Raw genomic sequence first — 12,597 nt, 5'->3', positions numbered from 1 at the left:
GGTGACACAGAAGGGAGAGGGAGTAGAGAAAATGAAGGCTTTGTGGGGAAGGCCTCTTGGAGGAGATGTGACTTTTTTCATAAGACTTTGAGGGTGGGGTGGGGGAAGATGATGATCTGTCAGATATAAATCACTATAAAGGCCTTGGTTTGCCTTGGGGTCCCTAGAATTTAAAGCCAGAGTAAAGGTGGGGCAGATCTGGGACTCAGAATCCCACAGAAATGTATTTAAAATATGCATTTTAACATACAGAATAATAATCAAAGAGAGGTTTCCTTGAAACACACTTTGTTTAAGAAATTATTATTGGAAAAAAAATGAAGAGGTGGGAATCCGAGATGTGTGCTGGAGAACTTTCTGGGACTAAGTAGCCTGTTTAGCAGCATTGGATCAAAATGATGTATTCAGTGGTTGGAGCCTTTTTTTTTTTTTTTCTTGCCTTGATTTATAGGAAAAGAAAGTAATCATGTGTTGTGCAGGGGAGTAGTCTGTTGGAGAGCCTTGAAGCCAATGGTGAAGGGGGTGATGGGCAGCCATTTACCCGGCGCTCATCACACGGCTCCAGTCAGCTGCTTCAAGGGACTTGGGCACATCTCTATACCCTGGCAGTTTGCACAAGATGTCCATTGAGCCATCTGAGGCTTTTGAGGGTGGAGGTGTGGGCTGCGTGATGCTCCAGGATGAAGCTGGATGGCAGCACTGGGGAGTGTGGCCCGAATAAGGAGGTGCCGAAGGCAAGGAAGCCAGGGGAGACGAGGGAGGAGGCTGATACAATCGTCTGACTGTTGTTCTATGACCGGCAGTGCTCAGACCACCCCGGGGATGTTTGGGTGGCAGATGAAGGATGGCCCTGATTGGAGTTGACTGACTCTAGCTTCTAATCACCTCCTGCACCAGCAGTCAAGAACTCTGTTCTGAGCTCTTGGGAGAGCCAGGGTCCTGAAGGGCCCCAAAGGAGGCCGCTGGGACAGACCTGGGAAAAGTTGATCACAGATTTGGGGGGGTTTTGACAGAAAAAAAAAAGTAGGGAACAAGTTGACTTCCCAAGTACCTCCACAGTAACATTAATCCATGGGGAACTTATTGCTTAGGGTTAAAGTTTTACTAGCCCGTTGTAAGAAGAGAGAAGAAGAGAGTAACTTGGTTGTTTAAACCCTAAGAAGTCACATAGGGTGCAAGCTGATTATTCTCATATTTCATCATTCAGAATGCCAAAAGGGACAAGACCATGGAATGTCAACTGCTGTAGTCAAAGTGTAACAAAATTACAGTCTCTAAAATTCCGAAAACTGAGACACATTAAGCAGCACAAATGAAAGTCTTCTTAAGTGTCTTTTTCTGGAAATGGTAGGAAACATCTGCGTGACCCTGCTTTTTTCTCTTTTGTAAATTAACCGATTTTCCTCAAGAGATTTCTGGCCTCAGAATTAAGATAGTTGCATTATTAATTATGTTTCTCAGTACTGAAGGTTACAGCTGTTTCGTTTCCTGGCAAGACTCACAGGTTCAGTTGTGGTTGGTTAAGGATGTGCAGAGAAACACACACACACACACACACACTCTCTCTCTCTCTCACACCAAGTGTTATTTTATATCACTGGCAATCTCCATGGCTGACTGCTGTGTGCTGAACTTTTTGTCCTAGACTCTCTGCCCAGAACCTCATGCAAAACTCGGGTTTGCGGAAGCCAGTTTTATTGTTTTTAGTCAGAGTAGGGCTATAGACCTTCAGTGAGTGATGAGGCACAAATAGAAAAATGACAGCAGCCATATTGACCTGAACACAGAGTACCCCTCCGACACAAGCTTAGCTCTGTTTGAGTAGGGGGGGGTTCTTTTTCTCCGCCGTCGTCCTTCAGCCAAGGTTCAGTGTTGTTTACTACTAGAGATTTGAGATGGGGTCATTTTCTTTTCTAGGAACTTGGAATTCGAATTCCTAGACCACTGGGAAATGGACCAAGCAGATTCATCCCAGAAAAGGAGGTATGTTGTTTTGCCCAAGAACATAGTGAACTGTACACGCCTAAAGAAAAGTCTGTTAGAACCTACATTTGGCATCTTAACAGCTGTTGGCCTACAAAATATTTTACCAGCACTTGCCCTGCTAATCATCATATTTTGGCAACAAATCTAAGGAATCCAGAAACTGCTTTGCACACGTGGATTTCTAATATATTTATGATGCCTTTAAAAAGTCTGTTATTTGTAAAGAAGCCAGGACTTCAATTTTTCTGTTGCAGAAAAATTCTCCTCCATTGGTTGGATTTTTTTCTGTTCCCATTCACTGGCAGTGACCCTCGTCTGTGAGAACACTTGGGGCTCTCATTCGGTGGCCTGCACTCCTCGCTCACCTCCCCCAGGCTCAATCTGAAGTTCATTGCGCATTGACGCAGTAACCAGTTATTTTGTCTGGGATCTTGTCGTCATTGTATCATCCTCCCTTTGGCCCTGGTGAGAGGCCATGCCAGAGGAGAGGATCTTGAACAACATGATCCCCGAGAGGTCCAAAGTGCACTGGATCGCCAGAAAGGGTGCCGCCGACACAGCAGACAGGCTATCTGGGGGGCCTGGATTTTGGTCCCCTGCTGTTTTGGTTTGCTCCTTCATGGCCTCGTCAACACATTACCCAACACGCAACTGTGGGCGCTGAACTGTCTGGGAGTTTATGGTGAGAGGTAGGGGAAGCTTCTTGTGCATTTGGAAGTAGAATGATTATTTAAGAAAAACTTTAGATCTGCTAGTTCTGGTTGAGCTGTTTTTTAAGATTGATAAAACTCTGATTTTTCCACTTTCAATCTGCACAGATTCTTCAAGTGGGAAATGAAGATGAGCAGATGCACGCTTTGTTTGCAGATTCTTTTGCTGCGTTAGGCCGTTTGGATAACATTACTTTGGTGATGGTTTTTCATCCACAGTACTTAGAAAGCTTCTTAAAAACCCAGCACTATTTATTACAAATGGACGGTCCACTGCCTCTTCATTATCGACACTACATTGGAATAATGGTGCGTAAAATACTGCTCCTTGAAAATTACGGTCTCTTCCTGCTTTCTTAGCTCTTTGCAAGGAATATTACTTTGACTGCAAAAAAAATTAAATAGGTACCCCCGAGTGCCTCCTAGGAGAATTTATGATTAAAACCAAATCTATCGTGCCAAATTTACAGTCTCTAAATTCAAGTGGTCAAAGAAAAATGGCAAAAAAATCTGCCAGAAAAATCATCTGGGAAATCTAGAAACTTTCTGAATTTGAGCCCCATGCAACTCAAGTTCATTGTCCTGTTCTTTGTCTGGCAAACTTTAATCTTTACAGACCCCAGTTTGGGACAGACACATTAGTAGCAAGGAATTAGGTGGAAGGGAGCCATGGCCAAGTATCGGTCTTACTAGCCAAAACGGCAAGCCTGGATGAGATTTTGCCTCAGTGAAAACTGCTGAAGGACAGTGTGACACACACACACATACATGTACACACGTGCCCGCACACATATCCATGCATAAATAATCCTTATGCATGTTCAACTTCTAAAAATTTGTATGATCCCAGTAACATACTTTACCTTTGAAAACCTCAGTTGCAAAGGGAGTAGTTTTGGGAGTCAAAGATTACATTCCACTGTTATCCACGATTCTTTGGTCAGTGACACATCGCAGCTGTCTGTAGACGGACACCAACCCCTGCAGGGAATCCAGGCTAAGGCAAGATGGGAGAAGGGTTCCCATATGTCCCATTGTGATGCCTGACGATTTCATTGATTTGACCACTTATACATGTGTGTAAGAATGAAGAGAGAGAAAGAGAGATCAAAAATGGCCTCCTCTCAACACTGGCTTCCAAATCATAGGGTGAGGTGCTAGCCTGGAGAGCCAAATGTTGCTACCTCTTAGGTATTTTGGTAATAATTGGGAATTTCAGCAAATTTTTAAATACCTTTCCAAGACATTTTGAATAAGACACATGTATAATCCCAGAAACTTAGAACTATTCTTAACTAATTTTAGTAAATTTGTTCTAAATCAGGATGTTTTTGTGATGCTTAAAGTTCTAATTCAAGTAATGTTTTCCCCTCTCTAGGCCGCAGCAAGGCATCAATGCTCATATTTGGTGAATCTCCATGTGAATGATTTCCTTCATGTGGGTGGGGACCCCAAATGGCTTGATGGCCTAGAGAATGCTCCTCAGAAACTGCAGAACTTAGGAGACCTGAACAAAGTACTGGCCCACAGACCATGGCTCATTACCAAAGAACACATCGAGGTGAGTCAAGTCCCCAGCGTTTGAACATCAGACCCAAGTACACCTCTGACACCTGCAACCTAAGTACACAGACACTTAGTGGTTTTGCGGCATTGGGCTAGGTTCTCAGCAACAACCTAGGGAGGCAGTGAGGTCTAATGGAGAGAGCACTGGGCGGGCAGGCCAGAGATCCAGGTTCTTTCTGGTCCCAGCTCTAGTGACTTCACCACTCTCTGGGCCTCAGTGTCTTCATCTGCAAAGTGGAAAGGAGACAGATTGTGCGGCCAATGTGGGACCGAGCCTGAGACTAAGTGGATAACTTGGTCTCTACCCCTACACTTAGCACCTGGTAAGCCCTTAATACATGGCATGATGATTATGATCATTATTACTGCTCATCTTTAATCTTTAAAAGCCCAGCAGAATTTACATTGATTGTGGTCACGCTGAGGATTATTAATCTAAAATTCTAATCCACAATATTTGTGGAGTTTCCTCAATTTCTCCTTTTCTATTTTCTCTGGCTTGTAAAAAGAAATGTAAAAGGCAAATATTGTACATACTAATTTAGAACAGAAGTTCTGACAAGCAAGAAAATAAGATTTACACCTAGTTTATGCAGTTTGCCTCAGCAAATGCAGTCATCCCAATGCAAAGAGTGAACCAAGTTGCTTCTTAATGGTCAAGCTGTGGGACTCCATAAACCTACCTGCCAGCTCATGACTTATGATCTCTCTAAGCATTTTCACGGCAGGAAGCACGCGCAGCATAGTTTAACATTTCTAAATTACCTTTTTTCAGCTATGTTTTAGTAAGGAAAGAAGTTCACACTTATTCCAGTTTACTTGTATGAATTCTTGCCTTATCTTCCCTAAGAAATGCTTTTTTTGTGACCAAGCTTACTTGGGTTACATTCACAATAATCAGGTCAGACTCAGTCTGTCCCCCCTAAGGGTCTTTCGATTGAAGAAGCAGAGAGAGCGGGTAGCTTATCCTCATTTTACAGCTGCAGAAACATGCCGAGAGTATAGGTTAAGTGACTCGCACAAGGTCAGGTGACTTGCCTAGCAGGCCACGGTCAGAGCTGGGATTAGAAGCCAGGTCTCCGAACTCCCAGGAGTCCCTGTGTTCTTTCTACTAAGCCAAGCCACCTTTGCTTTTGGCCTCTGCCTATTGATTAGCTAGCTCTTGTCGCCCCGTTACAGGTAGTTCTGCCGTAGATTAGAATGGCAGCATTTCACTGGAGTGCCTAACTGTCACATGGCGGGACAACCTACCTGTGAAAGAGGAACTTCCAGAAGAAGAGCACAGTATCAGAAGAAAAGCGAGCAGTAACCAGCAGTAAATTCCTGCTTACGAATGAAATTTAATATGGCTTTTGGCTCTGCTCTAAGTGATGTAGTTGGTAAGACCCACCCTTAAATGCAGCTGTTTTCATCTTTTTCAAATCCCAGAGTAATGAGTCAGTCAATTAGTGGTATTTCTTGAGCGCTGATTGGGTGCAGAGCACTGTAGTAAGCATTTGGGAGCCTACAACAGAGTTGGTAGACACGTTCCCTGCCCTCAAGGAGCTTACTGTCCAGAGGTAACCATCTTCCTTCATCTTTTCCCTAGCAACTGTTGAAGGCTGAAGAGCACAGTTGGTCCCTGGCGGAACTGGTAAATGCAGTGGTTCTGCTCACACACTATCACTCTCTTGCCTCCTTTACATTTGGGTGTGGGATCAGCCCGGAAATTCACTGTGATGGCGGCCACACCTTTCGACCTCCTTCGGTCAGTCACTGCTGTGCCTGTGACCTCACCAATGGCAACCACAGCACGGAGGAGACGCACGTCAGCCCAGCGGGCACTGTTCCAGTACGTACCCATTTGGGGTGGTGGCTCAGGAAGGCCCTCTGTCCTTTTCTTTGATTCCAGGCTGTGTTAAATTTGTTTCCTAGGTGAATAAATCTACAGAATTAGAACAAACAGATCAATTCGGTACCCTCACTTTCTCTTGATGCAAAATTACCCACTTGTAAAAGAATTCTTTCACCATCCCCTGAGGCACCCAAAAGGTTTTGTACACACCTTTTGTTTTGGTCCAAATGGTCTGTAATGTAGTCAGTGGCCAAGTCAGAACCAGAAGCTAAAGCGCCTGTCATTAGGCTAACATCCTTGACCCTGTGTTATAAGGGAAAGGAAAGGGAAACAGAATGCCGTAGAAAAGGGCAGGGGAGTCATCACGTCTGCCATCGTGCCAGGTTTTCCTGTCTGTATTTCAAGACGGGGCTCTGACTTTTTCAGAGGCCCCGGTTAGGCCAGGGAACGGGAACCCGACTAGCCTGCTGCTGCCGCTCAGTCAGGTGATCTAGTCAGTGCCCAGAAACGTCACTCAGTTTCGCTGGGCTCCTAGCCCTCTTTCTCAAGTGGGATTCTGATTGAAGCCAAGTATCCCAGGACAGAAGCCTCTCTGGTGTGGGTGCAGTCCTACTCTGAGCTCAGCTTTGAGAACTGAAGGAAGTTCCATTTTTCTGGGACCAGGGTGCAGCTCGTGTTCTTCTTTCCATCCGCTCGGTCATAGTTTAGGTTTCCAAAGTGAAGGGTTCAAGGGGAGCAAAAAGTCTGATCACCCATTCTGCTGCCACACTGGTCTAGGGAGAAGCTTGAAGGGAGGAGGGGCAGGGCAGGGTTCCCAGTTGGTTCCCCTGGTGCGGCCTGTTCTGCCGGCCAGGTAGCAGAGGGGAGCGGGGAGGCCCTGGGACAGTGGCACTCTGTGCTGCAGGTGGTGGCACAGGTGCCAGGGTTTGACCAGTCGATGGGAGAAGCGGCACTGAAAATTGGGGCCTGACGGGCAGGGCTGAGCTGCGGCCCTAGGCCAGGGTGTCCGGCAGCAGGGCTAGTGGTGGTCAGTGCCTGGACTGAGAAGATAAGGTTCGTTATTGGTTTGAAGAGCAAGTTACTCTACACTCAGTGATCTGCCCTTCTGCACACACCACAGTTTCCCCTCATGCAAAAATGAGCAGAACTGTTGTCTCAGTGTATTTCCCAGAAAGGCAGTTAGAGAAGACAGTCTTCTGAGCCCATGAGAGAAAAGCATCTCTGGGATCAGTTCAGAAATCTAAATAACAATGTGAAACCACAGTTCAAGATGGGGGTTCAATGATAAAATGAAAATGGCCTTTTAACGTAACCATGAAATATGAGGCCCTGGGCTTTTTTCCCTTGGTGTAAAGTCAGGACAGCAGAATTTGGTGTTTCATGTGCTCTGGACAGAGCAAGTATCAATTGCTAGTTTAACTTCGAGAGGTAATAGATTACAGATTATGCATTTGTGTGCCTAGGTTAAACTGCTAGATTTTTATTGGTTCCCTTATACAACTGAAAGACACCAACAGTTCCATTCAGTTAATACTCTCCTATCCAAGAGAGTACTTACCTTCTGTTTTGAAAATCCGGAATTTTCCATGTTGTTTAAAAAAAAAAACAGCACCCACATACCACCACAGAAAAAACAAACTGCCAGCTACATCCACTTCAAGAAGAGTGATGGCTCAAACGTTTAGATTTCCTAGATTTTCTCTTTTCTGTATCAGTTACCATCTATGTGTTCTGTGCAGGCAACAGATTCTTGGTGTGAGGTGGAGGCCCTCATGGAGAAGATGAAGCAGCTCCAGGAGTGTCGTGATGAGGAGGAGGCAAGTCAAGAAGAAATGGCCTCACGATTTGAGATTGAGAAGAGAGAGAGCATGTTTGTTTTCCCTTCAGGTAAGAAGACCCCATTTGGAGACACTATTACTTTTATTCTGAAGTACCTACTACTGAAATGCTGAGTTTTCGGGAAATATCCTAGGTGACTGCTACACAATCCAAATTTCAGATATCTAATCATGACTGAGGTCTGAGAAGCTGGATTTAAAAATAGAGCATGATGAATATTAATAAGCATAGGGATTATGTTTTGAAACATGGATTTCAAATCCATGCTGCATGACCATGCCCAGCCGCTTCTTCCGACATCATTTCCTATACAGGTGGGTGGGCAGGGCACGTAGGAAGGCAGCCGTGTGGATTTGGTGGAAGAACGTTCCCTAATTCTTCTATAGCCTGTATTCTGGAAGGACCTACACTGCAGCACAGTGCATAGCACTACCCAACAGGGACCCCTTTTTATAAGAAACTCATAAACCCAGGCTATTGCTTTGTTTTTAAGAGTCCCATTACACCACTGAGGGGATGTACTCTCTAAAGATAAAGAAATCCTTCCCAAAGTAATCCTGGAGGATGGTTGGCACTGTCAATAGTCAAATGTATCAAGAGGCCGACGCTTCATGACAGTACAGGATAGGCAGGGCAAAGGAAGAAAATGAGATCTCTCAACAGGCAAAGGTGCTGGGACTAGTTAGTTTGGGTTTTGGGTTTTTTTCCAGGAAAGGCAATATGATAGGCTCGTGATTTTAGTGCCTGCCCAAATATGTGGATTTGTCCTGTCGAGCTTTGCCAGTCTGGACTGTGATCTCAACGGGCCTTACAACTCAACAGGATGCTCAACCTCCCCAAAAATCCCCAAGCAGTCCAGGAACTAGTATCCATCGAAGGGCACATTCCGCCCCATAAGTCACCATTCCAAAAAGGAGTGTAGGACCACCTGACCATTAGATAGAGGAGGTAGTTTTCCCTGCCCTCTAAAAACATTTTCCTCCATAGACCTGCTCGTTTAGTCGTCATCTCTCTGGAGACCAGTAACAGTCAACAAAGAGATCCGGATCATAAGCCTACCGTGGGCTCACCCAATTAAAACATAAGCTTTCTTGGCCATGATCAAAATCTGGGTCCCTGCCACGGTCAAAGCAGTAAAGTGCCCACGCTCAGCACCACCCTCTCCCTCCCCCCAGCCCCGCAGTGATGTCCGGTGTTGCTGGGACTGAAGCCACTTGTGTCTGGAAATGTCCCCTCAGGCCACTGTGGTACAAAGTAGGTTTGCTTGGCCAGGCTGGGATCTACTGCAGAGCTGATCTGGATATCATTTTCTGAGCCGATGCTCCTAATGCTGGGGGTGAACGTGTCTGAAGAGACCAAGTCAGGAGCTGCTCACCCTTCACAGCCAGAGAGGGACATGCACAGACACACGTGCACACATCATCCCACCCCCTTCTCTGAACTGGGAAGCTTCACTAGTCCATTGCATTCGTGGCGTTGGTGTTCATTCTGCCTCTTGCTACTGCAGTCTTCCTGTAGCTTCTGCTCTTGCCATGCACGTCTGCTGCTATTGTCTCCTCAAGTCTCCCATGCAGTCATTTGAAGTTGTGCTCAAATATTTTTCTTCTGTCCTTACTTGTGGTTCCCTGACTGCAACATGATCTTAAATGGCTGCTCATCAGTGACCGCCATTTGGCTAGAATATTGTCACTGGGCGATGTGTTGCATTTGGAGATGCCAAAACTAAATAACCAGTCAGCTGTGGCGTCTGTCCTAGTTGCCAGGCCCAGCGACCAATCTTCATTTTTCTCTGAAGCTTGACGTCAGCCTCCCAAAGGATATCAGCCAACTGGAGCTGTGCATGATCAGACAGGGGCCTGCCTGCCTGCCTCGGGGGTCAGGATGCAATGGCTACATTTAGCTCAGGTCATAGATCAAAACCTTCGTTGCGCGCGTGAGCCTCAGTCTTCTTCAGGACTTCCAGTCATCTGCAGCAGTTCTTTCTGATTCTGCAAAACAGGTCGTTACCATCAGCATGTTGTCCTGAGGGTCTGCTTCCAGTTAAATGGCCTAAGTAGGACAAAGACCCCTAGAAAGACCCCATCCAACCGCACACCACTCCCTGTTCTGGTCTGGTTACTCAGTGGACAGCAGAGTCTGAAATGTTGGGACATCTAGCTAGACGGGATGACGACAGAGTCTGTCACGTGGGAAAGGAGTCCCTTTTCCCCCCGCCCCTCTGCCCCTCCTTCTCCAGCTGAGAGGCAGGTGAAGCAGTGACAGACAGCATGAGGCTTGGTTAATCTCCAGAATGTCAAGAAAGCTATGGCTGCACTCGTGACCGGGACCACGGCCACAACTGATGGACTCTGAGTCATGAGGAGCCTGAAACTGCTTCACTAGTCCCAGTGGCATAGTCCTCTGGTTGTTTGTATCATTGTCTTTATTTGTTATTGCATCTGTCCTTGTGTGTTCGTCACCCAACCCCCCGCCCCCAATTCTTATGAGACTCTTTAGGACTTTGTCTAATTTTCACGTACGTATTTCCTGCCAGCACTTGGTGCTGTAGTAAGTGCTTCAAATCACTACTACCACCACCGCCACCATCACTACTCCTCCTAGAATGACCAGCTCAGAGGGAAGACTAGTGCCTAGTGGTTGGACAGATCCCAAACACAATCCAGTCAACACTAGTGGTAGTTAACTGAACACTGGGCTTTCCATGGACACATCGGGGCTTGAAATGATCTTCCAAAAAAAGCCACCCCACCCAGCATCAACATTAAAGTTCTTAGTGGATATAGTCTTCAGTAACCTTCACTGTGAGAGTAACCAAGAAGGAAAACTGGCCTTTTACTGCACTTTTTATAAAACTCACATCGATGTTGTCTTTGTAATAGATGATGAAGAAGCAGCACCAGCGAGAGAAATATTGCGTCACTTTGAGGACACCAGTTACGGTTATAAAGACTTCTCCAGGCATGGGGTGCACGTGCCAACTTTTCGAGTGCAGGTAAAATGGAAGTGATTGCGGGTTGATCATCCTTCACCTCATTGCTTGCTTTCATGGGGGACTGATTGTAAAGAGGAACAACTCTGAATTACAGGAATGAACCATAAGCATATGAAAAAACAGCTACGTCCTGCTGCGGAAAATAGTGATAGGTTCAAGCAGGGTTTGGATAGATTATTCAGGGATGAGAGCTCCATACTGCTAGAGGGAAGAGTTAGGTGGTTAAAGACTTAAAGGTGACTAAAAAGATACTGTTAATAGCCTGCCTGAAGAGAAAGTCAGGGGACGAGCCATCAACCCTCACACTGTTTCCAGGCATCTTTTGTTGCCTCCGTCAGCAAGGCTGGGTGGACCAGTGGACTTGTCCAAATTTTCATCACTCTCTGTCTCTCTCTCGCTCTCTCTCTCGCTCTCTGTCTCACCCCCAGGACTACTGCTGGGAAGACCATGGTTATTCTTTGGTTAATCGTCTCTATCCAGATGTGGGGCAGTTGATTGATGAGAAATTTCATATTGCCTATAATCTGACATACAATACCATGGCAATGCACAAAGATGTGGATACCTCCATGCTTAGGCGGGCAATTTGGAATTATATCCACTGCATGTTTGGAATAAGGTTGGTCTTTTTAAACATGAGGAAAATGAAATTCAAGATTGGTCTGTGCTGTGTCTGACGGTGACATTACAGCAATGCCCCAGTCAGCTTCCTTAGGGCCCAGAAGGGTTCATGGCTTTCAATTTTCCCACCTGATTTTGTATGGCCTGAGTAGAATCTGGAGCCATTAGTCACGCCTTGCCCTCTCTCCCTCCAGATTTTCAAATGTCTGCTGACATAGTTTCATGGGCTTGGGAGCAGAGAAAAAGCAGATGTAGTTACAAATGGAAATATGAAATAGATCATTCTCATTCCTTTCCTTTTGGAACAGGTATGACGACTATGACTATGGGGAAATAAATCAGCTATTGGACCGCAGCTTTAAAGTTTACATCAAAACTGTAGTCTGCACACCTGAAAAGGCCACCAAAAGAATGTATGATAGCTTCTGGAGGCAGTTCAAACACTCTGAGAAGGTAATGTGCCAGCCAGGATCACTGGCAGAGCCAGGCATTTAAATGCTTTTTTAAAGTGACACTGTTAAGAGCTGTGATTTGTTCACAAGTGAAAAAGCGTGTCCTGAATTTTCCAGAAAAAAGCTAGCTTTTGCCTCAAGTCTTCTAAACTCTAAGTTCCTTGTGGACAGGGAATGGTTCTATCAACTCCATTGTATTCTTGTACTCTCCCGAGCGTTTAATACAATGCTCTGCCCACAGGAAGCCCTCAAATGGCATTGATTGACTGATCTTGAAAGCTCTCCCTATTGAGGTCTGGGATAACATCTTGCACACAAGCCCAGTAGTCTGAGCCCAGCTCTGTGCTCAAATGACCCTTGATTTCTAGGCTTTTTTTTTTTTAATGGGATTTATTAAGCACTGACTATTTGCCAAATACTATGCTGGGCCCTGGGGAAGAAAATTATATCAGACCCTGTCCCTGTCCAACATGGTGTTCAGAACCTGAGAGGGAGGGAGAGCGAGCCAGAACCGCTGTGCGACTTGCCTCAGGTCACACAACAGGCAAGTGACAAAGCTGGGGCAAGAACCCAGGTCTCTGGACTCCCAGGCACCTG

At 45.7% G+C, this 12,597-nt stretch overlaps 1 protein-coding gene across 2 annotated transcripts in view; it reads left to right on the top strand.

Annotated features, from left to right (window-relative positions):
• SESN1 (sestrin 1) overlaps positions 1 to 12,597 on the top strand; it is a 59,282-nt gene that overhangs the window by 44,995 nt on the left and 1,690 nt on the right. For both annotated transcript variants that reach the window (XM_029047156.2, XM_029047157.2), the window contains exons 2-9: positions 1,918 to 1,983; positions 2,805 to 3,005; positions 4,075 to 4,257; positions 5,851 to 6,093; positions 7,836 to 7,983; positions 10,815 to 10,927; positions 11,356 to 11,546; positions 11,857 to 12,001. In XM_029047156.2, coding sequence (XP_028902989.1) covers positions 1,918 to 1,983; positions 2,805 to 3,005; positions 4,075 to 4,257; positions 5,851 to 6,093; positions 7,836 to 7,983; positions 10,815 to 10,927; positions 11,356 to 11,546; positions 11,857 to 12,001 — 1,290 coding nt within the window. The remainder of the gene's footprint in view (positions 1 to 1,917; positions 1,984 to 2,804; positions 3,006 to 4,074; positions 4,258 to 5,850; positions 6,094 to 7,835; positions 7,984 to 10,814; positions 10,928 to 11,355; positions 11,547 to 11,856; positions 12,002 to 12,597) is intronic.

This window comes from Ornithorhynchus anatinus, chromosome 19 (assembly GCF_004115215.2).
Source record: "Ornithorhynchus anatinus isolate Pmale09 chromosome 19, mOrnAna1.pri.v4, whole genome shotgun sequence".
NCBI lineage: Eukaryota > Metazoa > Chordata > Mammalia > Monotremata > Ornithorhynchidae > Ornithorhynchus > Ornithorhynchus anatinus.
Note: the sequence above shows the minus strand (reverse complement) of the source record. Positions and strands in the feature narration are given on the sequence as shown.